Genomic DNA, 24,128 nt, shown 5'->3' on the forward strand with positions numbered 1-24,128 from the left:
CACCTGGCCCCGGCATTTGTGGGGTTGGTTGAGGAGGAAGCGGTATGGGTGGGGGTAGGGGGGCTGCAGGGGGTGCCGAGGGGGGGAGGGGGGGTGGGGGGAGGACGGGGGGGTGGGGGTGGGGGGGGGCGGAGGACCCAGAGCCCCAGCAGAGCCACGGCCACCAGGAAGGGCGGGAAGAGGAAGCGCCGGGACGGCATCGCCACCACCTGCGGGACCAACGTGGGGTGAGGGCTGTGGGAGGGGCACCCGGGGAAACAGAAAGAACCCCGAATGTCATCAGGGCACCCAAAAAAAAAAACAAACCCCAAACCAACCAGGAAAACCCAAAACTAACCAAAAAACCCACCTAAAACCAACCCAAAATGGACCCAAACCAACCAGGAATACCCAAAACCAACTAAAACTGACCCAAACCAACCAGGAACACCCAAAACTAACCAAAAAACCCACCTAAAACCAACCCAAACCAACCAGGAATACCCAAAGCCAACCAAACCCACCTAAAACTGACCCAAACCAACCAGGAAAACCCAAAACTAACCAAAAAAACCCACCTAAAACCAACCCAAAATGGACCCAAACCAACCAGGAATACCCAAAACCAACCAAACCCACCTAAAGCAAACCCCAAACCAACCAGGAAAACCCAAACCAACCAAAACCACCTAAAACTGACCCAAACCAACCAGGAACACCCAAAACTAACCAAAAAATGCCTAAAACCAACCCAAACCCAACCAGTTACACCCAAAATCACCCCGAATTACAAAAACTAACCAGGAATACCCAAAACCACCCCGTAGCACCCAAAGCCCAACCAGAAACACCCCAAAAATTGAGCAAAACCCCCCCAAAAATCCCCCCAACCCCCAAAATCCACCAATCCCCCCCCCAAATTTTCCCCACAGCTTCCAGAGGGGGCCCAGTACCCCCCCCCCCCCAAACCAGTTGGGGTCTCACCACACCTGGGGGGAGCTCCCCTTTCCCCTCCCCTCGCTGCAGCTCCCAGTTCCACCCAGTTCACCCATTCTGCATTTCCCCATTCATCCCAGTTCCTTGGGGTGCAGGTCACCCCAGTTGCTCCCAGTTCACCCCAGTTCCTGCTCCAGTAATTCCCAGTGGCTCCCAGCTCACCCCAGTTGCTCCCAGTTCACCCCAGTTCCTGCTCCAGTAATTCCCAGTGGCTCCCAGCTCACCCCAGTTGCTCCCAGTTCACCCCAGTTCCTGCTCCAGTAATTCCCAGTGGCTCCCAGCTCACCCCAGTTGCTCCCAGGTCACCCCAGTTCCTGCTCCAGTAATTCCCAGTGGCTCCCAGCTCACCCCAGTTGCTCTCAGTTCACCCCAGTTCCTGCTCCAGTAATTCCCAGTGGCTCCCAGCTCACCCCAGTTGCTGCTCCAGTCCCTCCCAGTTCACCCCAGTGGCTCCCAGTCCCTCCCAGCTGCTTCTCCAGCCCTTACCAGTGGCTCCCAGTTCCTCCCAGCTGCTTCTCCAGCCCTTACCAGTGGCTCCCAGTTCACCTGAGTTGCTGCTCCAGTCTCACCCCAGTGGCTCCCAGTTCCTCCCAGCTGCTTCTCCAGCCCTTACCAGTGGCTCCCAGTTCCTCCCAGCTGCTTCTCCAGCCCTTACCAGTGGCTCCCAGTCCCTCCCAGCTGCTTCTCCAGCCCTTACCAGTGGCTCCCAGTCCCTCCCAGCTGCTTCTCCAGCCCTTACCAGTGGCTCCCAGTTCCTCCCAGCCGCTTCTCCAGCCCTTACCAGTGGCTCCCAGTTCCTCCCAGCTGCTTCTCCAGCCCTTACCAGTGGCTCCCAGTTCCTCCCAGCTGCTTCTCCAGCCCTTACCAGTGGCTCCCAGTCCCTCCCAGCTGCTTCTCCAGCCCTTACCAGTGGCTCCCAGTTCCTCCCAGCTGCTTCTCCAGCCCTTACCAGTGGCTCCCAGTTCACCTGAGTTGCTGCTCCAGTCTCACCCCAGTGGCTCCCAGTTCCTCCCAGCTGCTTCTCCAGCCCTTACCAGTGGCTCCCAGTCCCTCCCAGCTGCTTCTCCAGCCCTTACCAGTGGCTCCCAGTTCACCCGAGTTGCTGCTCCAGTCTCACCCCAGTGGCTCCCAGTTCCTCCCAGCTGCTTCTCCAGCCCTTACCAGTGGCTCCCAGTTCCTCCCAGCTGCTTCTCCAGCCCTCACCAGTGGCTCCCAGTCCCTCCCAGCTGCTTCTCCAGCCCTTACCAGTGGCTCCAGTCCCTCCCAGCTGCTTCTCCAGCCCTTACCAGTGGCTCCAGTCCCTCCCAGTTGCCACTCAGCTGCCCCTGGCTGCAGTGCTCTGGGTGGGGGTGGCTGCAGCCCAAGTCCCCGCGTGGTGACGCAGCCTCTGCCCCACCCCATCCACAAACTTCCTGCCCCACAACCCCCACCCCCCAACTCCTGCTTCTCATTCAAATCTTTATTCCCCCCCCCCTAAAAAAAAAAAAGCTCCAAAATTGTAAAAAAACACCAAAATGTACAAAACCTGCTGCTCCCACTCCACCCCCACCCCATTTCCAAGCTCCCCCAGCCCCATTTTACCCCCCTCCCCACTGAAAGGGGGGGGTTTGAGGGGTGGGGGGGTCCCCCTGTTACTCCAGGCTGATGTTGACGGACGCCAGAGCCTCCCGGACCCACTTGGGGACCCCCCCGAGCCCCCCCCCATACATTGTCCTGAGGAAGCCTCGGACGAACTGGGGGAAGCGCTGGGCCAGGATGCTCTCCCGGATCGATCCCATCAGCTGCATCTGGGGAGAGGGGGGGGGGAAAGGAGACAGAGCTGGGAGGGGGGAGGGTCCAAGGCGTTGCTGGGATCCCCCCCCCCAGGTATTTTGGGGTCCCCCCCCTCACCTGGTAGGCGATGTTGTGGAGGGTGATGTGGTGCAGGGCGGCCGTCTCCCCCCGCAGCAGAGCGTGCAGGAACGCCCGGCTGTGCCTTTAGGGGAGGGGGGAGGGAAGGAAGGAAATTTAGGGGTGGGGGGAGGATGGATGAACCCCCCCGAGCCCCCCCAGAGCCCCCCCGAGCCCCCCCAGAGCCCCCCCAGTCCCACCTCTGGCAGGTGGGGCACCCGCAGTTCTCATCGATGGGGCGGAAATCCTTAGCGAAGCGTTTGCTCTTCAGCTGCAGAGACCCCCAGGGCACCAGGGCTGAGCCAAAACGCTGCGGGGGGGGGGGACACACACAAGGTCAAGCTGAAGGTCACCCCTCCCTCTTTAAATTGAGGGGGGGGGGTCTCTTTTCCCCCCCCCCTTACCGCAGTCCGGGTGGGGAAGACGCAGTCGAACATGTCGCAGCCCAGCGCCACGCAGACCACCAGGTCGGTGGCATAGCTTTGGGGAAGGGGGGTTGGGGGGCTCAGAGCTCTGCTTCCCCCCCCCCAAAATAAAAAAATTTAAAAGGTTTGGGGCCCCTCCCCCCCCCCTCCCGGACTTACCCCACCCCCATGAGGTAACGGGGTTTGTTGGGGGGCAGGAGGTCAGTGCTGAGCTTCACCATCTGCCAGAACCGCTCCTTCTCCTCCCCCCCGCTCAGCCCCCCGATGGCAAAGCCTGGGACCCCCCTCTGGGTCATCTCTGGGGGGGGGAAGGGTAAATAGGGGGGGGGACACCCCCTAAAGGACACCCAGACCCCCCCACACCCCTTCCAAAAAGCCACAGAACCCCCCCTGAGAAACCTCAGCCCCCCCCCACACACACACTGGAGAGACCCCTGGAATGGGAGCAGCCCCAAAATAAGAACACAGAGGACCCCCCCCAAATAAATCCTCAGGAGGAGAGCCCCCCCCCAGAGAACCCTGAGACCCCCCCCCCCCCAGGAGAACCCCCAGACCCCTTGGAGATCTCCCCCCCCCAAGGAATAACCCCCAGACTCTCCCCCCCAAAAAATCCCCCCTTGGGATGATCCCCACCCCCCCTACAAAGACCCCCCCGGAGCCTGGGGTGGGGGGAGGATTATGAGGGGGGGGTGAAGGCCCCGCTGCCCCCCCCCCCTCCCCGTACCCTGCAGGCAGAGGCGGCGCAGGGAGGGGTCCAACCCCCCCTGGATGATGGCAAAAAGGTTTTGGGTCTGGGGGTGGCGGTGGGCGGCGAGGCAGCGATCCAACCACCTGACTGACCTGGGGGGGCAGGGGAGGGGGCTCAGGGGGGGCTTAGGGGGGGCTCAGGGGGGGGCTCAGGGGGGGGCTCAGGGGGGGGCTCAGGGGGGGCTCAAGGGGGGGCTCAGGGGGTTTGAGGGGGGGTGGGGGAGTCTGCGGGGGAGCTTTGTGGGGGGGGGGGGTCAGGAGGGGCCTCTTGGGGGAGTCATGGGGGGGTTTGGGGGGGTCTGGGGGGGTTCTAGAAGGGCCTGAGGGTCCTTGGAGGGGTCCAGGTGGGGGGTGTTTTTTTTGGGGGGGGGTCCCACCTGTGCATGGCCTCCTCGACCCGGGGTCCGCTCAGGGTGCTGCTGACGACGTCATCGAGCTGCATGATGACGTCAGCACCTGGAGAGGGGGGGCGGGGGTCTCAGAACCTCCCCCTCCTCATCCTGTCCAGGGTTTGGCTTGGGGGGGGTCTATTCGAGGGGGGGGGGGGTCTCACCCAGCGCGTTCTGGATGTGGATGGCGGCCTCGGGGGTCAGGAGGGTCTGGGGGCCCCCTTCGGGGGGGGTGAACAGGACCCCCTCCTCAGAGACCTCAGCAAAGGCAGCCAGGGACACCATCTGGAACCCCCCGCTGTCCTGAAATGGGGAGGGGGCTTCAGGGACTCTCCCTGGGACCCCCCTTGTCCTGGGGTGGATCCCCCCCCCCCCCCAGGTGTGGGTCTGGGGTCCCTCTCACCGTCAGGAGGTTGTGGGGCCAATCCATGAAGCCGTGCAGCCCCCCCGCCCTGCGCACGAGCTCCGGGCCCTGGGGGAGACACAAAGATGAGGGGGGGGCACAGGGACCCCCAAGGGGGACCCCCCCGTTCCCGCTGCCCCCCCCCGTTCCCGCTGCCCCCCCCCCCCCGTTCCCGGTGTCCTCCTCATTCCCGATGCCCCCCCCCGTTCCCGATGCACCGATGCCCCCCCCCTGTTCCCGCTGCCCCCCCGTTCCCGATCCCCCCCCCGTTCCCGATGCCCCCCCCCGTTCCCGGTGTCCCCCTGTTCCCGCTGCCCCCCCATTCCCGATGCCCCCCCCCGTTCCCGGTGTCCTCCCCCGTTCCCGCTGCCCCCTCATTCCCGATGCCCCCCCCATTCCCGATGCCCCCCCCCGTTCCCGGTGTCCTCCCCCATTCCCGGTGTCCCCCCCCCGTTCCCGATGCCCCCCCCCGTTCCCGGTGTCCCCCCCCCTGTTCCCGGTGTCCCCCCGTTCCCGCTGCCCCCCATTCCCGGTGTCCCCCCCCGTTCCCGGTGTCCCCCCCCCATTCCCGGTGTCCTCCCCCGTTCCCGATGCCCCCCGTTCCCGCTGCCCCCCCCATTCCCAGTGTCCCCCCATTCCCGCTACCCCCCCATTCCCGGTGCCCCCCCCGTTCCCGGTGCCCCCCCCCATTCCCGGTGTCCCCCCGCTCCCGGTGTCCTCCCCCATTCCGTGTCCCCCCGCTCCCGGTGTCCTCCCCCATTCCCGCTGCCCCCCCGTTCCCGCTGCCCCCCCATTCCCGGTGTCCCCCCGTTCCCGGTGTCCCCCCCTGTTCCCGCTGCCCCCCCCGTTCCCGGTGTCCCCCCATTCCCGGTGTCCCCCCGTTCCCGATGCCCCCCCCCGTTCCCGGTGTCCCCCCGTTCCCGGTGTCCCCTCACAGGGCTGGTTCCCAGGTGGAAGGTGTTTCCCAGGCAGATCCTGCAGCCCAGCGCCTCCAGCTGGGTGGCGGTGACGCCTTGGCGGTTCCGCGGGTTCCCACGGGCTATGAACACGGGGCAGGGGACGGGGCCGTGCGGGAGCCGCAGTTCCCCGGCCCGGGCCCGGCTCTGCCCGCACTCAGCCAGAACCCGCAGCAGGCGGAGCGGGAGCGCCCGAGGCCGCCGTGGGCGCCGCCATCTTTGCCCTCCCCTCCCTTCTTCCTCTTCCGGTCACTTCCGGCGCTTAGCGGAAGTCGCCGTATCCAAGGGCAACGCGGGCGCCATCTTGGGGATGAGGCCTTCTCCGCCTTACGGCCTAGAGCGGGGGAAGCGAACTGGACCGAACCGAACCGAACCGAACCGAACCGAACCCAACCAGTCCGAACCAAGCTGAACCCAACCCAACCGAACCAAACGGAGCCGGACCCTCCTGCGGGCCCGCGTCCCTTCAGGGAGGGGGTTTGGGCCCCATTGGGGGCACCACAGGGGTGGGGGAGTGGGAGAAAAATTGGGAAATTGCCTCTGGGATGGGGAAATTGGGGAAATTTCTAAAAAGATTGGGAGTGGGGACAGGGAAATTGGGGAAATGGCGTTTAAAAGGGTGTCAGGATGTGGGAATTGGGAAATCCCCTCCATGTAGGAAAAAGTTGGAGGAATTTTGGGAAAGTTGGGGGGCTTTATGGGGTCCTGGGGGGGTCTGCGGGGGTTCCTGAGCTTCGCCTCGGGATCGGGCGTCGAGTGCGCGCCTACACGAGGGTCTACGGTCAGTGGGCGGTGCCCAGGGGTAACAAGAAGAGCCAATCGGCGTGCAGCTATCGGTGATTGACAGCTGTCTGGCGAATGGCTGGCGGAGTGGCAGGCGCGCTGTCCAATCAGAAGTTGGGCGGGTGAAAAAAATGGGCGAGTGGTGATTGGTTGGCACGGGTGAGCGACGCGTCTTGAGACCAATGAGATGGTAGGGAGGGGGCGTGGCCTTCTTGTCCCGCCTTCCCGCTTGATCGACGGCTCGCCGGCCCACTCCGCGCTCGCGATTTCTTTGATTGACAGCCGAGCAGGCCAATGGGCGGCTCGCCGCCTGAGGAGAACGGGGCGGGCGCAGAGCCCCGGGGTGTCGGCGGAGCCGGATGAGGAGAAGCGGAGGGGAAGTTTGGTCGCGGGCCCCGTGAGGAGGAGGAGGAGGCGCCGGGAGTGCGGGAGTTGTTCCCGGTGTCCCCGTCCCTCCCTCCCCCGCCGCCATGGGGAACCGGGGCATGGAGGAGCTGATCCCGCTGGTGAACAAACTGCAGGACGCGTTCAGCTCCATCGGGCAGAGCTGCCACCTCGACCTGCCGCAGATCGCTGTGGTGGGCGGGCAGAGCGCGGGGAAGAGTTCGGTGCTGGAGAACTTCGTGGGGCGGTGAGAGGCGGAGGAGGCGGCGGGGAGGGAGGGAGGGAGGGGGGAGGGAGGGAAGGAGGAAGAGAGAGAGGGAGGGAGAGAGGGAGGGACCGGGCGGGCGAACGGCGCCGCCGCTGCGCCACCGGCGTAAACGGGGTTGGTGAATGCCGCCGGCGTAGGGCGCGGCCTGAGGGACGGCTCCGTCAGCGCTACGCAAACTGCGCAGCGCCACCGCCGCCCGCTCCGCTCTTCCCGGCCCTGCCCTACGCACTTAGCGTAAGGCGCGGCCCCCGGGGGCAGCGGGTCAGCGGCGGGCCCGTACGCCACTGGCGTAAGCGGGGGCTCGGGCCACGGCGGGCGCGCACGGTGGTGGCGTAAGGGCGCTCTGTGAATACGGGCGGGGGATGCGGGCCCGGGGGGGCTTCCCCTCGCCATGGGGGCTCCTCCGGGTGTCTCTCCGCTCCCTGGAGCCTCCTGGGAATGCTCCCGGTGTCTGTCAGCATCCCCAGCTCTGCCTGGAACACCTTTGGGTGGCTCCTGGATGCTTCTGAGCATCCCCAGAAACTCCCGGGCCCCCCCCGGGTTGCTGCTGGGTTCCTGTCAGCATCCCCTGATCCTCCTGGATCCTTCTGGGATCACCGTGGGGTTCCCGACAGTATCCTGGATCCTTCCAGATCCTCCTGGGATCACTGGGGAGTTCCTGTCAGCATCCCCAGATCCTTATGGATCCTCTTGGGATCACTGTGGGGTTCCTGACAGCATCCTGGATCCTTCCGGATCCTCCTGGGATCACTGGGGAGTTCCTGTCAGCATCCCCTGATCCTTATGGATCCTCCTGGGATCACTGTGGGGTTCCTGACAGCATCCCCAGATCCTTATGGATCCTCTTGGGATCACTGTGGGGTTCCTGTCAGCATCCCCAGATCCTTCTGGATCCTCCTGGGATCACTGTGGGGTTCCTGTCAGTTCATGTTTCCTCCCCACCCTCAATTAAAACTCTTCATTAAGGTCCCTGTGGGGAGGGGTTTAATGAGGAACTGAGCTCTCAGCACCCGTCCTGTGGGAGTGATTGGATTCTGGGTTAATTAGCATGAATTAAAGAGGTTAATTAGCAATAATTAGGGGGCTCTGCCCCAGTGTTAGTGGTTTCCAGCACTTGTGGTCAGGGGGTTTAAGGGATTTAGGGAAGGATGAGGGGATATGGGGAGGGATGAGGGCATTTAGGGAAGGTTCAAGGGGTTTGGGGGAAGGATGAGGGGATATTGGGAGGGATGAAGGGGTTTGGGTGGGATGAGGAGCTGGGAGCAGGGATGAGGAGCTGGGAGCAGGGATGAGGAGCTGGGATGAGGAGCTGGGAGCAGGGATGAGGAGCAGGGATGAGGATCTGGGAGCAGGGATGAGGAGCTGGGAGCAGGGATGAGGAGCTGGGATGAGGAGCTGGGAGCAGGGATGAGGATCTGGGAGCAGGGATGAGGAGCAGGGATGAGGATCTGGGAGCAGGGATGAGGAGCTGGGATGAGGAGCAGGGATGAGGATCTGGGATGAGGATCTGGGAGCAGGGATGAGGAGCTGGGAGCAGGGATGAGGAGCTGGGATGAGGATCTGGGAGCAGGGATGAGGATCTGGGAGCAGGGATGAGGATCTGGGATGAGGATCTGGGAGCAGGGATGAGGATCTGGGAGCAGGGATGAGGAGCTGGGAGCAGGGATGAGGATCTGGGAGCAGGGATGAGGAGCTGGGAACAGGGATGAGGATCTGGGATGAGGATCTGGGAGCAGGGATGAGGATCTGGGATGAGGCGCAGGGATGAGGAGCAGGGATGAGGATCTGGGATGAGGATCTGGGATGAGGATCTGGGAGCAGGGATGAGGATCTGGGATGGGGATCTGGGAGCAGGGATGAGGATCTGGGAGCAGGGATGAGGAGCTGGGAGCAGGGATGAGGATCTGGGATGAGGATCTGGGAGCAGGGATGAGGAGCAGGGATGAAGGTCTGGGACCAGGGATGAGGAGCTGGGATGAGGATCTGGGAGCTGGGATGAGGAGCTGGGATGAGGATCTGGGAGCAGGGATGAGGAGCAGGGATGAGGATCTGGGAGCAGGGATGAGGAGCTGGGAGCAGGGATGAGGAGCTGGGATGAGGATCTGGGAGCTGGGATGAGGATCTGGGAGCAGGGATGAGGATCTGGGATGAGGATCTGGGAGCAGGGATGAGGAGCTGGGATGAGGAGCTGGGATGAGGATCTGGGAGCAAGGATGAGGATCTGGGATGAGGAGCTGGGAGCAGGGATGAGGATCTGGGATGAGGATCTGGGAGCAGGGATGAGGATCTGGGATGAGGAGCTGGGAGCAGGGATGAGGAGCTGGGATGAGGATCTGGGAGCTGGGATGAGGATCTGGGATGAAGGTCTGGGAGCAGGGATGAGGAGCTGGGAGCAGGGATGAGGAGCAGGGATGAGGATCTGGGATGAGGATCTGGGAGCAGGGATGAGGAGCAGGGATGAGGATCTGGGAGCAGGGATGAGGATCTGGGAGCAGGGATGAGGAACTGGGATGAGGATCTGGGAGCAGGGATGAGGAGCTGGGATGAGGAGCTGGGATGAGGATCTGGGAGCAGGGATGAGGAGCTGGGAGCTGGGATGAGGAGCTGGGAGCTGGGATGAGGAGCAGGGATGAGGAGCAGGGATGAGGATCTGGGATGAGGATCTGGAAGCAGGGATGAGGAGCAGGGATGAGGAGCAGGGATGAGGATCTGGGAGCAGGGATGAGGATCTGGGATGAGGATCTGGGATGAGGAGCAGGATGAGGAGCTGGGGTGTGCGCCAGGCGCGGGATCGCTCCCTGGGGACAATGGCTCCGTTGTGATGTGGGGAACAATGGGGGGGGGAGTGGAGGGGGGGAGGGGGGGGGTTGGAAGCAGCAGAACCTCAGGAGAGGTCCCTGAGAGTCCCCAGAGGCCAAACTGGGGCTAAAAGCCTGGGATTTGGGTCTGGAATCGTCAGGGCTGGGCAGGTTTGATGGGATGGAAGATCCGGGTGGAATGTTGTCCCCTCAAACAAAGCTTTGACGTCAGTGGGGGGTGGGGGGTGGGGGGTGGCACCCAAGAAATCCAACAGAGATGTTCCAGGGGGTGGTGGCTGTGGGTGCTGTGTCCCCACCTCTGTGTTTGCTGTCCCCACGGGTGGTGACGTTAACGAGGTTTTATCTCATTAATCCCTTCCCAGGGGTTGCTTAAGGGGTGGGTGGGGGTGACACGGGTGGCATTTCCTCCTGCCACTCCCTCCTTCCGGGAAGGGACAAACCAACAATTGTCCCTGATGTCCCCTCCCCCCCCCTCCCGGGGTGACACAGGGGACACGGGGTCACTGCCACCCCGGGGATGTCCCTGGTGCCACCTCTGTGGCTCAAGGGACACCTTGAGGCTCCTCCTGATGTCCCCAAGGTGGTGCCAGAGCAGGAAGGGGGAAGGAGTCAGGGGCTGGGGCCCTCCTGGGGTGTGGTTTTTGGGGTGAAACTGGGGGGATTTGGTTGAATGAAACCCAGGGCAGTGAATTTCTTCAGTTCCTTGAAGAATTCCTTTGGTGCTTCAGATAAAGCCTTAAAATCCTGAGATAAATCCTTGAAGAAGTGGTTGTGATCATTGAATAATCCCTTGAATAATTCCTTAAATTATCCCTTTCAATCTTTGATTAATTCCCTGGATAGTTTCTTGCATAATTCTTTTAACTCCCTGAATGATTCTTTTAAGGTGTTTAATCCTTTGAATAATTTCTTGGATAATTCCTTTAATCCCTTCAATCATCCCTCAAATTCCTTTTAATCCTCAAGTAATTCCTTTAATCCTTGTCATTATTCCTTTAATCCCTTGAGTTTTTTAGTCCATTGCATTATTCCCTAAATCTCTCAAATTATTCCTTAAATCTGTTGAATTATTGCTTTAATCCCTTGGATTATTCTTTTAATCCTTTGAATTCCTTTATACCCTTGAATTATTCCTTTAATCTCTTGAATTATTCCTTTATACCCTTGAATTATTTCTTTATACCCTTAAATTATTCCTTTATACCTTTGAATTATTCCTTTATACCCTTGAATTATTCCTTTATACCTTTGAATTATTCCTTTAATCTCTTGAATTATTCCTTTATACCCTTGAATTATTCCTTTATACCCTTGAATTATTCCTTTATACCTTTGAATTATTCCTTTAATCTCTTGAATTATTCCTTTATACCCTTGAATTATTCCTTTATACCCTTGAATTATTCCTTTAATCTCTTGAATTATTCCTTTATACCCTTGAATTATTCCTTTATACCCTTGAATTATTCCTTTATACCCTTGAATTATTCCTTTATACCCTTAAATTATTCCTTTAATCTCTTGAATTATTCCTTTATACCCTTGAATTATTCCTTTATACCCTTGAATTATTCCTTTATACCCTTAAATTATTCCTTTATACCTTTGAATTATTCCTTTAATCTCTTGAATTATTCCTTTATATCCTTGAATTATTCCTTTATACCCTTGAATTATTCCTTTAATCTCTTGAATTATTCCTCTAACCTCTGGAATTATTCTTTTAATCCCTGGAATTATTCTTCCAACCCCTTGAATTATCCATTAAACCCCTTCAATTTCTTTAATCCCTTGAATTCTTCCTTTAACCCCTGGAATGCTTCCTTTAATTCCTTGCATGGCTTTAATCTCCTCAACAAGCCCTCGGATAATCCCTCCAATCCCTTGGATAATCCTTAAAATCCTTCAAATAATCCCTCAGATCCCTCCCCTCTTCCTCTTTCCAGGGATTTCCTTCCCCGTGGCTCCGGGATCGTCACCCGACGCCCGCTCATCCTGCAGCTCATTTTCTCCAAGACAGGTACAGAAATTCCACAAAAATTCCCCCATTTTTGGCCCAGCTGGAGCTGAGGTGAAGCTCTGCTCCCTTCCAGCTGGGAATTCTGGAGCCATTGTCCTGGGGACAGCACTGTGGCCACTAAAAGGTGGTGGGTGGCCACTGAAACTTGCCTGGCCACGTGCCCCAGGACTCAGTTCCACTCTGGGTGTCCCCAAACCAGGAGGTGTCCCCAAACCAGGGGATGTCCCCAAACCAGGGGATGTCCCCAAACCCGGGGATGTCCCCAAACCAGGAGGTGTCCCCAAACCAGGAGGTGTCCCCAAACCAGGGGATGTCCCCAAACCAGGAGATGTCTCCAAACCAGGAGGTGTCCCCAAACCAGGAGGTGTCCCCAAACCAGGAGGTGTCCCCAAACCAGGAGATGTCCCCAAACCAGGGGATGTCCCCAAACCAGGAGGTGTCCCCAAACCAGGGGATGTCCCCAAACCAGGGGGTGTCCCCAAACCAGAAGGTGTTCCCAAACCAGGAGGTGTCCCCAAACCAGGAGATGTCCCCAAACCAGGAGATGTCCCCAAACCAGGAGGTGTCCCCAAACCAGGAGATGTCCCCAAACCAGGAGGTGTCCCCAAACCAGGAGATGTCCCCAAACCAGGAGATGTCCCCAAACCAGGGGATGTCCCCAAACCAGGAGGTGTCCCCAAACCAGGAGGTGTCCCCAAACCAGGGGATGTCCCCAAACCAGGAGGTGTCCCCAAACCAGGGGATTTCCCCAAACCAGGGGATGTCCCCAAACCAGGGATGTCCCCAAACCAGGGGGTGTCCCCAAACCAGGGGGTGTCCCCAAACCAGGAGGTGTCCCCAAACCAGGAGATGTCCCCAAACCAGGAGGTGTCCCCAAACCAGGAGGTGTCCCCAAACCAGGAGGTGTCCCCAAACCAGGAGGTGTCCCCAAACCAGGAGGTGTCCCCAAACCAGGAGATGTCCCCAATCCAGGAGATGTCCCCAAACCAGGGGATGTCCCCAAACCAGGAGATGTCCCCAAACCAGGAGATGTCCCCAAACCAGGAGGTGTCCCCAAACCAGGAGGTGTCCCCAAACCAGGAGGTGTCCCCAAACCAGGAGGTGTCTCCAAACCAGGAGGTGCCACCAGGAGGGGGTGGAGTTCCCTCTCCCCAGTGGAGATTTTTAATTCCAATTTTTGAAAGAAATGGGAGAGAGCTTTCCAATCCTTTCTCCAGGAGTTGTTCCCAGGAAAGTTCTCCCTCCCCTCCCTTTTCCCACAAATCCAAAAAACTCCTGGGATGCCCTGAAGCCCCTCGGTACCTCCAGCTCCCCACCTGGTGGTTCCCCAGTGTCCCAATGTCCCCAAACCCCCTCAGATCTCACCTGCCAGACTTCCCCTGGAACCCCTGGAATTCCTGAACGGATTTCCTTGGATTTCTCCCCAGAATACGCCGAGTTCCTGCACTGCAAATCCAAGAAGTTCACCGACTTCGACGAGGTGCGGCAGGAGATCGAGGCGGAAACCGAGCGCGTGACGGGGACCAACAAAGGCATCTCCCCCATCCCCATCAACCTCCGGGTCTACTCACCCCATGGTGAGCGACTCCTTCCCGGTTGGAGCTGGGACACACCCGGGGTTTTTCCCTCTGGAAACGTTGGGGTTTGGTTCATTCCCATCCCGAGGCCTCGCGGCGTCAAATCCCGCCCGAGACGACGGCGCCGCCCAGGGGGGGTTGGGCCCATCTGGTGTCCAAACCCCAAATCTTGGCTGTTGAAGGTGTCTGCTTGGTCTCATTCCATCCTAGGGGGGTTCCTGGGACCCCTCTGAGCAAACCCAGCTGGAATTCTTCCTTCTAGGGGGGGTTAAGGCTTCCAGAGGGGTGGAGCTGTCTGGAAGACCAAGAGGTCCCAACTTTGGGCTCCCAGTGGGGGTTGAGGTCACAAAGTTGGGCCCTTGACACCCAACACAGGTGGAGGTCCCAATGTTGGGTTCCCAATGTCAGTGGAGGTCCCAAGGTTGGGTTCCCAGTGGCTGTTGAGGTCCCAAGGTTGGGTTCCCAGTGGCTGTTGAGGTCCCAAGGTTGGGTTCCCAATGTCTGTTGAGGTCCCAAGGTTGGGTTCCCAATGTCTGTTGGGGTCCCAAGGTTGGGTTCCCAGTGGTTGTTGAGGTCCCAAGGTTGGGTCCCCGATGCCAGTGGAGGTCCCAAGGTTGGGTCCCCAATGGCTGTTGAGGTCCAATGTTGGGTTCCCAGTGCCAGTGGAGGTCCCAAGGTTGGGTTCCCAGTGGCTGTTGAGGTCCCAAGGTTGGGTTCCTAATGCCAGTTGAGGTCCAATGTTGGGTTCCCAATGCCAGTGGAGGTCCCAAGGTTGGGTTCCCAATGTCTGTTGAGGTCCAATGTTGGGTTCCCAATGTCTGTTGAGGTCCCAAGGTTGGGTTCCCAATGTCTGTTGAGGTCCAATGTTGGGTTCCCAATGGCTGTTGAGGTCCCAATGTTGGGTTCCCAATGCCAGTGGAGGTCCCAAGGTTGGGTCCCCAGTGCCAGTGGAGGTCCCAATGTTGGGTCCCCAATGTCTGTTGAGGTGCCAAGGTTGGGTCCCCAAAGCCAGTGGAGGTCCCAAGGTTGGGTTCCCAATGTCTGTTGAGGTCCAATGTTGGGTTCCCAATGTCTGTTGAGGTCCCAAGGTTGGGTCCCCAGTGCCAGTGGAGGTCCCAAGGTTGGGTCCCCAGTGCCAGTGGAGGTCCCAAGGTTGGGTCCCCAAAGCCAGTGGAGGTCCCAAGGTTGGGTCCCCAATGTCTGTTGAGGTCCCAAGGTTGGGTCCCCAGTGCCAGTGGAGGTCCCAAGGTTGGGTTCCCAATGTCTGTTGAGGTCCAATGTTGGGTCCCCAGTGGTTGTTGAGGTCCCAAGGTTGGGTCCCCAATGTCTGTTGAGGTCCCAAGGTTGGGTCCCCAGTGCCAGTGGAGGTCCCAAGGTTGGGTTCCCAATGTCTGTTGAGGTCCAATGTTGGGTTCCCAATGTCTGTTGAGGTCCCAAGGTTGGGTCCCCAATGTCTGTTGAGGTCCAATATTGGGTCCCCAATGTCTGTTGAGGTCCAATGTTGGGTTCCCAATGTCTGTTGAGGTCCCAAGGTTGGGTCCCCAATGTCTGTTGAGGTCCAATATTGGGTCCCCAATGTCTGTTGAGGTCCAATGTTGGGTCCCCAATGTCTGTTGAGGTCCCAAGGTTGGGTCCCCAGTGCCAGTGGAGGTCCCAAGGTTGGGTCCCCACCACGGGTTGTCCCTTGTCCCTGCAGTGTTGAACCTGACCCTGATCGACCTCCCGGGGATCACCAAGGTGCCGGTGGGGGATCAGCCCCAGGACATCGAGTACCAGATCCGGGAGATGATCCTGCAGTTCATCAGCAGGGAGAGCAGCCTGATCCTGGCTGTCACCCCGGCCAACATGGACCTGGCCAACTCAGATGCCCTCAAGATGGCCAAAGAGGTTGACCCTCAAGGTAAGGGGGAGCTCTGGGTGGTGGAATCTCAGCAATCAGATCTCTGGGTTTGGTACCTGGGGGACTTCTGCTCCCTCCTCTTCCTCTCCCTGAGGACTTCCCATCCTCTGGTGGGTGAGGAAGGGCCAATGGCTCCTCCTGGCTGGGGCTGGGGCTCCTTCAGCTTTTTGGAGAGGGATCAGTTCCTCACTGGGGACACTGATCCCCTCCTCCTGTGGGACACTGATCAGTGGCTCCTTGGGAGATGATCAATGGCTCCTTGGGAGGTGATCAATGGTTCTTTGGGAGATTGGGAGGTGATCAATGGATCTTTGGGAGATGATCAATGGTTCTTTGGGAGATGATCAGTGGCTCCTTGGGAGATGATCAATGGTTCTTTGGGAGATGATCAGTGGTTCTTTGGGAGATGATCAATGGTTCTTTGGGAGTCAATCAGTGGTTCTTTGGGAGATGATCAGTGGTTCTTTGGGAGATGATCAATGGTTCTTTGGGAGATGATCAATGGTTCTTTGGGAGATGATCAGTGGTTCTTTGGGAGGTGATCAATGGTTCTTTGGGAGGTGATCAATGGTTCTTTGGGAGATGATCAATGGTTCTTTGGGAGGTGATCAATGGCTCCTTGGGAGATGATCAATGGTTCTTTGGGAGGTGATCAATTGTTCTTTGGGAGGTGATCAATGGTTCTTTGGGAGATGATCAATTGTTCTTTGGGAGTCAATCAGTGGTTCTTTGGGAGGTGATCAATGGTTCTTTGGGAGATGATCAGTGGTTCTTTGGGAGATGATCAATGGTTCTTTGGGAGATGATCAATTGTTCTTTGGGAGATGATCAATGGCTCCTTGGGAGGTGATCAATGGCTCCTTGGGAGATGATCAGTGGTTCTTCGGGAGGTGATCAATGGTTCTTTGGGAGATGATCAATGGTTCTTTGGGAGGTGATCAATGGTTCTTTGGGAGATGATCAATGGTTCTTTGGGAGTCAATCAGTGGTTCTTTGGGAGGTGATCAATGGTTCTTTGGGAGATGATCAATGGATCTTTGGGAGATGATCAGTGGCTCCTTGGGGAGGTTGCTCAGTGTCTTGTGGTGGCCCCAGGCTTGCGGACGATCGGGGTCATCACCAAACTGGACCTGATGGACGAGGGCACGGACGCCAGGGACGTTCTGGAGAACAAACTCCTGCCCCTCCGCAGAGGTACCGCCACCTCGGAGCCCCACGTCCCTCCCAGTGCCACCTCCACCGCCCCGTCCCGCGGGATGAGGGCTTTGGGAGCCTGGATTCCCAACCCGAGCCCACCAGGAGCCCACTCTTCCTCCTCCTACTCCTCCTCCTCCTCCTCCTCCTCCTCCTCTCCCAGGCTACATCGGCGTCGTCAACCGGAGCCAGAAGGACATAGATGGGAAGAAGGACATCCGAGCGGCGCTGGCGGCCGAGCGCAAGTTCTTCCTCTCCCACCCCGCCTACCGCCACATGGCCGACCGCATGGGCACCCCCCACCTCCAGAAGGTCCTCAACCAGGTGGGGTTCCTCCCCTTCCCTGTGGTTTCCGGCCCGGTGGTCGCTCCCGGTGGGAAGGGGGAGTTTTCCCTGGGAGGTCTCTTGAGTTCTCTCCCCTTTCCCTCGCCAGCAATTGACCAACCACATCCGGGAGTCGCTGCCCTCGCTGCGCAGCAAACTCCAGAGTCAGCTCCTCTGCCTGGAGAAGGAGGTGGAGGAGTACAAAAACTTCCGTCCCGACGACCCCACGCGGAAAACCAAAGCTCTGCTCCAGTAGGTTTCCCTCTCCCAGCCCTGGGGATCCTCCTCTTCCCACCGGGAGCCTCCTGAGGCTCCTCCCTGGCTGCTTCCTTCCCGGGAGAAACCTCGAGGAGCCCCCAGGGCTGGGAGCCAGAGGTGTCCCCGGTGTCCTCACCACCCCACGTGGGTCATGGGAGGCGTTTGTCCCGTCCCTTGAACCCCGTGGCTTTCCCACAGGATGGTCCAACAGTTTGGGGTGGATTTTGAGAAGCGGATCGAGGGCTCCGGGGACCAGGTGGACACCTTGGAGCTCTCCGGAGGCGCCAGGATCAACCGCATCTTCCACGAGAGGTTCCCCTTCGAGCTGGTGAAGGTAAAGTTGACCCCAGGGAGGGAGACCTGGGTGGGGTCAGCCCCCACTTCCCTGGATCTCCAGGGTTTGGGATGACCGAGAGCTTCCGTGCTCCTCAGATGGAGTTTGATGAGAAGGATCTGAGGAGGGAGATCAGCTACGCCATCAAAAACATCCACGGCGTCAGGCAGGTGTTGGGATGGGGGGTGGGAAGGGTTTCTTGGGGTTGGGATTGGGTTGGGAAGGGGTTGGGATGGGGTTGGGAAGGGCTTCTTGAGGTTGAGTTGAGTTGGGAAGGGATTGGGAAGGAATTCTTGAAGTTGGGTTGAGTTGGGAAAGGGTTGGGAAGGGCTTCTTGAGGTTGAGTTGAGTTGGGAAGGGGTTGGGAAGGGCTTCTTGAGGTTGGGTTGAGTTGGGAAAGGGTTGGGAAGAGCTTCTTGAGGTTGGGTTGAGTTGGGAAGGGGGTGGGAAGGGCTTCTTGAGGTTGGGTTGAGTTGGGAAAGGGTTGGGAAGGGCTTCTTGAGGTTGAGTTGAGTTGGGAAGGGGTTGGGAAGGGCTTCTTGAGGTTGGGTTGAGTTGGGAAAGGGTTGGGAAGGAATTCTTGGGGTTGGGTTGAGTTGGGAAGGGATTGGGAAGGAATTCTTGAAGTTGGGTTGAGTTGGGAAGGGCTTCTTGAGGTTGGGTTGAGTTGGGAAGGGCTTCTTGAAGTTGGGTTGAGTTGGGAAAGGGTTGGGAAGGGCTTCTTGAGGTTGGGTTGAGTTGGGAAGGGGTTGGGAAGGGCTTCTTGAGGTTGAGTTGAGTTGGGAAGGGGTTGGGAAGGGCTTCTTGAAGTTGGGTTGAGTTGGAAAGGGGTTGGGAAGGGCTTCTTGAGGTTGAGTTGAGTTGGGAAAGGGTTGGGAAGGGCTTCTTGAGGTTGAGTTGAGTTGGGAAAGGGTTGGGAAGGGCTTCTTGAGGTTGAGTTGAGTTGGGAAAGGGTTGGGAAGGGCTTCTTGAGGTTGAGTTGAGTTGGGAAGGGGTTGGGAAGGGCTTCTTGAGGTTGGGTTGAGTTGGGAAGGGGTTGGGAAGGGCTTCTTGAGGTTGGGTTGAGTTGGGAAGGGGTTGGGAAGGGCTTCTTGAGGTTGGGTTGAGTTGGGAAGGGGTTGGGAAGGGCTTCTTGAGGTTGGGTTGAGTTGGGAAAGGGTTGGGAAGGGCTTCTTGAGGTTGAGTTGAGTTGGGAAGGGGTTGGGAAGGGCTTCTTGAGGTTGGGTTGAGTTGGGAAGGGGTTGGGAAGGAATTCTTGAAGTTGGGTTGAGTTGGGAAAGGGTTGGGAAGGGCTTCTTGAGGTTGGGTTGAGTTGGGAAGGGGTTGGGAAGGGCTTCTTGAGGTTGAGTTGAGTTGGGAAGGGGTTGGGAAGGGCTTCTTGAGGTTGGGTTGAGTTGGGAAGGGGTTGGGAAGGGCTTCTTGAGGTTGGGTTGAGTTGGGAAGGGATTGGGAAGGGCTTCTTGAGGTTGGGTTGAGTTGGGAAGGGCTTTCTGGGCTTGGTTTAGGGTTGGGGAGGTCTTCCTGCAGATTTTTGGGTTCAGGAAGGTCTTTCTGGAGTTGTTTGGGTCAGGAAGTTCTTTCCTGAGTGGGCTCCATCCCCCCCACTGGTGTCTGAGTTGGGTGGAACTCAGCAGCTCCTGGACGTGGCCATTCTGACCCTTTTTGAGGGCATCTCAGGGGGTCCCACAGCCCCCCCAGGCACCTTCCCCGTTCTGCTGCCCCTCAGCACCCACCTTGGGTGGGGCTTTTTTTTGCTTTTCTCTCCCCAGACCTTCCCAATTTCCCATTTTTTTATATTTCTTCCCGTTTTTCTCTCTCCAAACCCTCCCCATCACCCCAATTTTCTATTTTTGGTGTGTTGTCCTACCCTGAACCTCCCCAAAACCCATTTTTTTGTATTTTTGGAGTTCCCCTCTCCCCATCACCCATTTTTCCACATTTTTTGACTTCCCCTCTCCCCATTCTTTACCTTTTTTGAGCTTCCCTCTCACAAACCTTCTCCACCACTAGGATCTCATCCATTTTTCTTTCCTCAAAACCTTTCCATCACCCATTTTTTGACCTTCTCTCTCCCCATCACCCATTTTTCCACATTTTTTGACCCCCCTTCTCCCTCCCACAAATTTCCCCCCCATTTTTTGACTCTCCTTCCACCCATTCTTTCCATTTTTTGACCTTCTCTCCCCATCACCCATTTTTCCACATTTTTTGACCCCCCTTCTCCCTCCCACAAATTTCCCCCCCATTTTTTGACTCTCCTTCCACCCATTCTTTCCATTTTTTGACCTTCTCTCCCCATCACCCATTTTTCCACATTTTTTGACCCCCCTTCTCCCTCCCACAAATTCCCCCCCCATTTTTTGACTCTCCTTCCACCCCTTCTTTCCATTTTTTGACCTTCTCTCCCCATCACCCATTTTTCCACATTTTTTGACCCCCCTTTTCCCTCCCACAAATTCCCCCCCCATTTTTTGACTCTCCTTCCACCCATTCTTTCCATTTTTTGACCTTCTCTCCCCATCACCCATTTTTCCACATTTTTTGACCCCCCTTTTCCCTCCCACAAATTTCCCCCCCATTTTTTGACTCTCCTTCCACCCATTCTTTCCATTTTTTGACCTCTCCCCATCACCCATTTTTCCACATTTTTTGACCCCCCTTCTCCCTCCCACAAATTTCCCCCCCATTTTTTGACTCTCCTTCCACCCCTTCTTTCCATTTTTTGACCTTCTCTCCCCATCACCCATTTTTCCACATTTTTTGACCCCCCTTTTCCCTCCCACAAATTTCCCCCCCATTTTTTGACTCTCCTTCCACCCATTCTTTCCATTTTTTGACCTTCTCTCCCCATCACCCATTTTTCCACATTTTTTGACCCCCCTTCTCCCTCCCACAAATTTCCCCCCCATTTTTTGACTCTCCTTCCACCCATTCTTTCCATTTTTTGACCTTCTCTCCCCATCACCCATTTTTCCACATTTTTTGACCCCCCTTCTCCCTCCCACAAATTCCCCCCCCATTTTTTGACTCTCCTTCCACCCCTTCTTTCCATTTTTTGACCTTCTCTCCCCATCACCCATTTTTCCACATTTTTTGACCCCCCTTTTCCCTCCCACAAATTCCCCCCCCATTTTTTGACTCTCCTTCCACCCATTCTTTCCATTTTTTGACCTTCTCTCCCCATCACCCATTTTTCCACATTTTTTGACCCCCCTTTTCCCTCCCACAAATTTCCCCCCCATTTTTTGACTCTCCTTCCACCCATTCTTTCCATTTTTTGACCTCTCCCCATCACCCATTTTTCCACATTTTTTGACCCCCCTTCTCCCTCCCACAAATTCCCCCCCCATTTTTTGACTCTCCTTCCACCCATTCTTTCCATTTTTTGACCTTCTCTCCCCATCACCCATTTTTCCACATTTTTTGACTCCCCTTCTCCCTCCCACAAATTTCCCCCCCATTTTTTGACTCGCCTTCCACCCATTCTTTCCATTTTTTGACCTTCTCTCCCCATCACCCATTTTTCCACATTTTTTGACCCCCCTTCTCCCTCCCACAAATTTCCCCCCCATTTTTTGACTCTCCTTCCACCCATTCTTTCCATTTTTTGACCTTCTCTCCCCATCACCCATTTTTCCACATTTTTTGACCCCCCTTTTCCCTCCCACAAATTTCCCCCCCATTTTTTGACTCTCCTTCCACCCATTCTTTCCATTTTTTGACCTTCTCTCCCCATCACCCATTTTTCCACATTTTTTGACTCCCCTTCTCCCTCCCACAAATTTCCCCCCCATTTTTTGACTCTCCTTCCACCCCTTCTTTCCATTTTTTGACCTTCTCTCCCCATCACCCATTTTTCCACATTTTTTGACCCCCCTTCTCCCTCCCACAAATTTCCCCCCCATTTTTTGACTCTCCTTCCACCCATTCTTTCCATTTTTTGACCTTCTCTCCCCATCACCCATTTTTCCACATTTTTTGACCCCCCTTCTCCCTCCCACAAATTTCCCCCCCATTTTTTGACTCTCCTTCCACCCATTCTTTCCATTTTTTGACCTTCTCTCCCCATCACCCATTTTTCCACATTTTTTGACTTCCCCTCTCCCCATTCTTTACCTTTTTTGAGCTTCCCTCTCACAAACCTTCTCCACCACTAGGATCTCATCCATTTTTCTTTCCTCAAAACCTTTCCATCACCCATTTTTTGACCTTCTCTCTCCCCATCACCCATTTTTCCACATTTTTTGACCCCCCTTCTCCCTCCCACAAATTCCCCCCCCATTTTTTGACTCTCCTTCCACCCCTTCTTTCCATTTTTTGACTTTCTTTCTCCCCACCACCCACTCTTTCCCTGTTTTGAGCTTCCCTTTCCCCAGACCTTTTCCACCACCCAGTTTTCCAGCCTTTTCCCCCTTCTCCCTTCCCCACCACCCCCATTTTACCTTTTTTTTCTCTCTTTTTCTCTGCCCCCCCCACACTGCAGGACGGGGCTCTTCACCCCGGATTTGGCGTTCGAGGCCATAGTGAAAAAGCAGGTGGTGAAGCTGAAAGAGCCCTGCCTCAAGTGTGTGGACCTCGTTATTCAGGAGCTAATTAATACCGTTAGGCAGTGTACCAGTAAGGTATCCACCCCTCCAGCAGCCTCTTTGCCTTTTTTCCCTCCAAACCAACCCAAAAATCAGCACCAAAGCAGCTCTGGGCTCGGGATCCCCCCCGCCGCCTCGCTCCGTGCACCCCTCTAGAAATCACCCTGCAGTTCATTAGCTGCTTGTTAATGAGCTCATTAGCAAAAAAGCCCCCACGCCCTAAATCCCCCTTGGGTTTTGTTTTTTTTTTTTTTTTTAGCATTTAAGTGGTCCTCACTTTGGATTTTTGGGCTCTTTCCAGGTTTTTGGTGCTTTTCACAGCGACTCCGCTTTCAACTCGTCCTGGTGGGGGCAGGAAATGCTGTGATTAATTAATAGTGGTGTTAATTTTAGGGCATATTTTATCATGATTTTAACATCTGCTCTAATTCACAAGAATAAATCTGGAATTTAATATTTGCAGCTCCAAAATGGGGGAGAAATGTGGAATTCCCCCCAACCCGAGCGCTGGGGCGCAGCGGCGCGGTTCAGATCCCTGGGATTTGGGTTTTTCTGCTCTTTCTTCCCTTTTTTTTTTTCAGCCTGGTTGATCCTGGGAAGGAGCTGGGGGCTTCCTGCCCAAAATTCCTTCCCCCTTCCAGAGGCCCAGGTGGGAATTGGGTGGTTTGGTTGGGGCTGGGGGACACGGATTCCCCCCCACCCCCCCTCCCCAAAATCCATGTGGAGACACAAGGGATGCAGCCCCCAAAATCCATGGGATTTGGGGTGTGGGGCTGAAGGGACACAGCCCCCTAAATCCCTGGAATTTGGGGTGGAAACACAAGGACACAGCCCACCCCCCCCCCAAAAAAAAAAAAAACCCAACCCAAAAACCTGGGAATTTGGGATCTGGAGCCAAGGGGACCCAAACAGCCCCAGAATCCCCAGAATTTGAGCTGTGGGGCTGAAGGGGAACCCCCAGTGGGTGAAAACAACCCCAAAATCCCTGGAATTTAGGGTGTGGGGCTGCACTTGGGGGGTGCCCCAAGCATCCCCCCCCTCCCCAGGGGGGATCCCAGGATTGGGATTTCCCAGGATCCCAAAGGAATTTCTCCAGCAGGCACCGCAGCTCCTTCCCTCCCACGTTCCTTCTGGTTCCAAACCACCAAAAAGTCTCATTTTTTCTGTCTTTTGTCACTTTCTTCCCTTCTCCCCCCCTTCCTGTCTCGTGTGTCCCCCCCTCTGTCCCCCCCCCCCGCCGCAGGACGGGGCTCTTCACCCCCGACTTGGCCTTCGAAGCCATCGTGAAAAAACAGATAATTAAACTCAAAGAGCCCAGTTTGAAGTGTGTGGACCTGGTGGTCTCAGAGCTGGCCACCCTGGTTAAAAAGTGTGCCCAGAAGGTAATTAAACCCCTTTTCTTTAATTAATTTCTCCTCATTGGAACAGGGGATTGATTTATTTATTTTTTTTTTTATGATCCTTGGAATCCATTGGCCACCGAGCCCCAGCTGCTCAAAGTTGAGCTGCAAAACCACCAGGTTACCCCACATTTTTTTTTCAGGGGATGCTGTGTCCTCCCCGGGTCATTCCGTGAAGATTTGACAGAAAAAAAAACAAAAAAAAGCTTTTAAAATGTGATATTTGAAGAAATTATTCCTGTTGACCTCCCCTCCCCGCTTCCTCCCTAAATCCTGCTTAGGGGTGGGAAAAAACCTGGGGCTGCTCAGCTTGGGGGGGGCTGAAGGAATCCTAAAAGTGGGGATTTGTGGGGGAAAAAAATGGATTTGTTCAGCTGGGGGGCAAAGGAAAAAGAAAAATGGGGATTTGTGCAAAAAAGAAATCAAAAAAAACCGAACCCCAGATCTGGTCAGCTCTGAGGGTTGAAGGGATAATGAAATCTGGATTTGTGGAGCA

The 24,128-nt window shown here is 56.6% G+C and overlaps 3 protein-coding genes across 3 annotated transcripts in view; 1 reads left to right on the forward strand and 2 right to left on the reverse strand.

The window, feature by feature from the left end:
• Positions 1 to 2,441, reverse strand: part of LOC139791008 (beta-1,3-galactosyltransferase 1-like) — a 3,297-nt gene extending 856 nt beyond the window's left edge. The window contains 2 exon segments of the mRNA XM_071732795.1: positions 1 to 222; positions 2,274 to 2,441. The exon segment at positions 1 to 222 is cut by the window's left edge and continues 691 nt beyond it. Coding sequence (XP_071588896.1) covers positions 1 to 222; positions 2,274 to 2,426 — 375 coding nt within the window. The 5' untranslated portion in view covers positions 2,427 to 2,441.
• Positions 148 to 7,040, reverse strand: QTRT1 (queuine tRNA-ribosyltransferase catalytic subunit 1). The gene is made up of 12 exons (XM_071732799.1): positions 6,566 to 7,040; positions 5,765 to 6,027; positions 4,830 to 4,898; positions 4,591 to 4,729; positions 4,415 to 4,493; positions 4,015 to 4,130; positions 3,450 to 3,588; positions 3,270 to 3,345; positions 3,066 to 3,175; positions 2,866 to 2,950; positions 2,557 to 2,762; positions 148 to 209 (listed from the first exon to the last, which is right to left on the reverse strand). Exons 1-11 carry the CDS (start codon positions 7,038 to 7,040, stop codon positions 2,607 to 2,609), a joined length of 1,707 nt encoding a protein of 568 aa, XP_071588900.1. The 3' UTR covers positions 148 to 209; positions 2,557 to 2,606.
• DNM2 (dynamin 2) overlaps positions 6,885 to 24,128 on the forward strand; it is a gene marked incomplete at its 3' end in the record, with an annotated part of 25,680 nt that continues 8,436 nt past the window's right edge. The window contains exons 1-10 of the mRNA XM_071732794.1: positions 6,885 to 7,199; positions 11,986 to 12,059; positions 13,487 to 13,636; positions 15,333 to 15,536; positions 16,632 to 16,730; positions 16,894 to 17,054; positions 17,164 to 17,306; positions 17,511 to 17,646; positions 17,745 to 17,812; positions 23,476 to 23,614. Coding sequence (XP_071588895.1) covers positions 7,039 to 7,199; positions 11,986 to 12,059; positions 13,487 to 13,636; positions 15,333 to 15,536; positions 16,632 to 16,730; positions 16,894 to 17,054; positions 17,164 to 17,306; positions 17,511 to 17,646; positions 17,745 to 17,812; positions 23,476 to 23,614 — 1,335 coding nt within the window. The remainder of the gene's footprint in view (positions 7,200 to 11,985; positions 12,060 to 13,486; positions 13,637 to 15,332; positions 15,537 to 16,631; positions 16,731 to 16,893; positions 17,055 to 17,163; positions 17,307 to 17,510; positions 17,647 to 17,744; positions 17,813 to 23,475; positions 23,615 to 24,128) is intronic.

Source organism: Heliangelus exortis, unplaced genomic scaffold (assembly GCF_036169615.1).
Source record: "Heliangelus exortis unplaced genomic scaffold, bHelExo1.hap1 Scaffold_80, whole genome shotgun sequence".
Taxonomy (NCBI): Eukaryota; Metazoa; Chordata; class Aves; order Apodiformes; family Trochilidae; genus Heliangelus; species Heliangelus exortis.

What these genes read in the sequence shown, in the direction of transcription:
- QTRT1 (XM_071732799.1), bottom strand. Translation starts at nt 7,040, where the DNA reads ATGGCGGCGGGGGAGGGAGGGACGGGGACACCGGGAACAACTCCCGCA. An exon ending in CTGGGCACCGCCCACTGACC is followed by an intron (nt 6,028 to 6,565) that starts GTAGACCCTCGT and finishes AGTGACCGGAAG; the next exon opens with AGGAAGAAGGGAGGGGAGGG. An exon ending in GGGTGCCCCACCTGCCAGAG is followed by an intron (nt 2,951 to 3,065) that starts GTGGGACTGGGG and finishes CCTCCCCTAAAG; the next exon opens with GCACAGCCGGGCGTTCCTGC.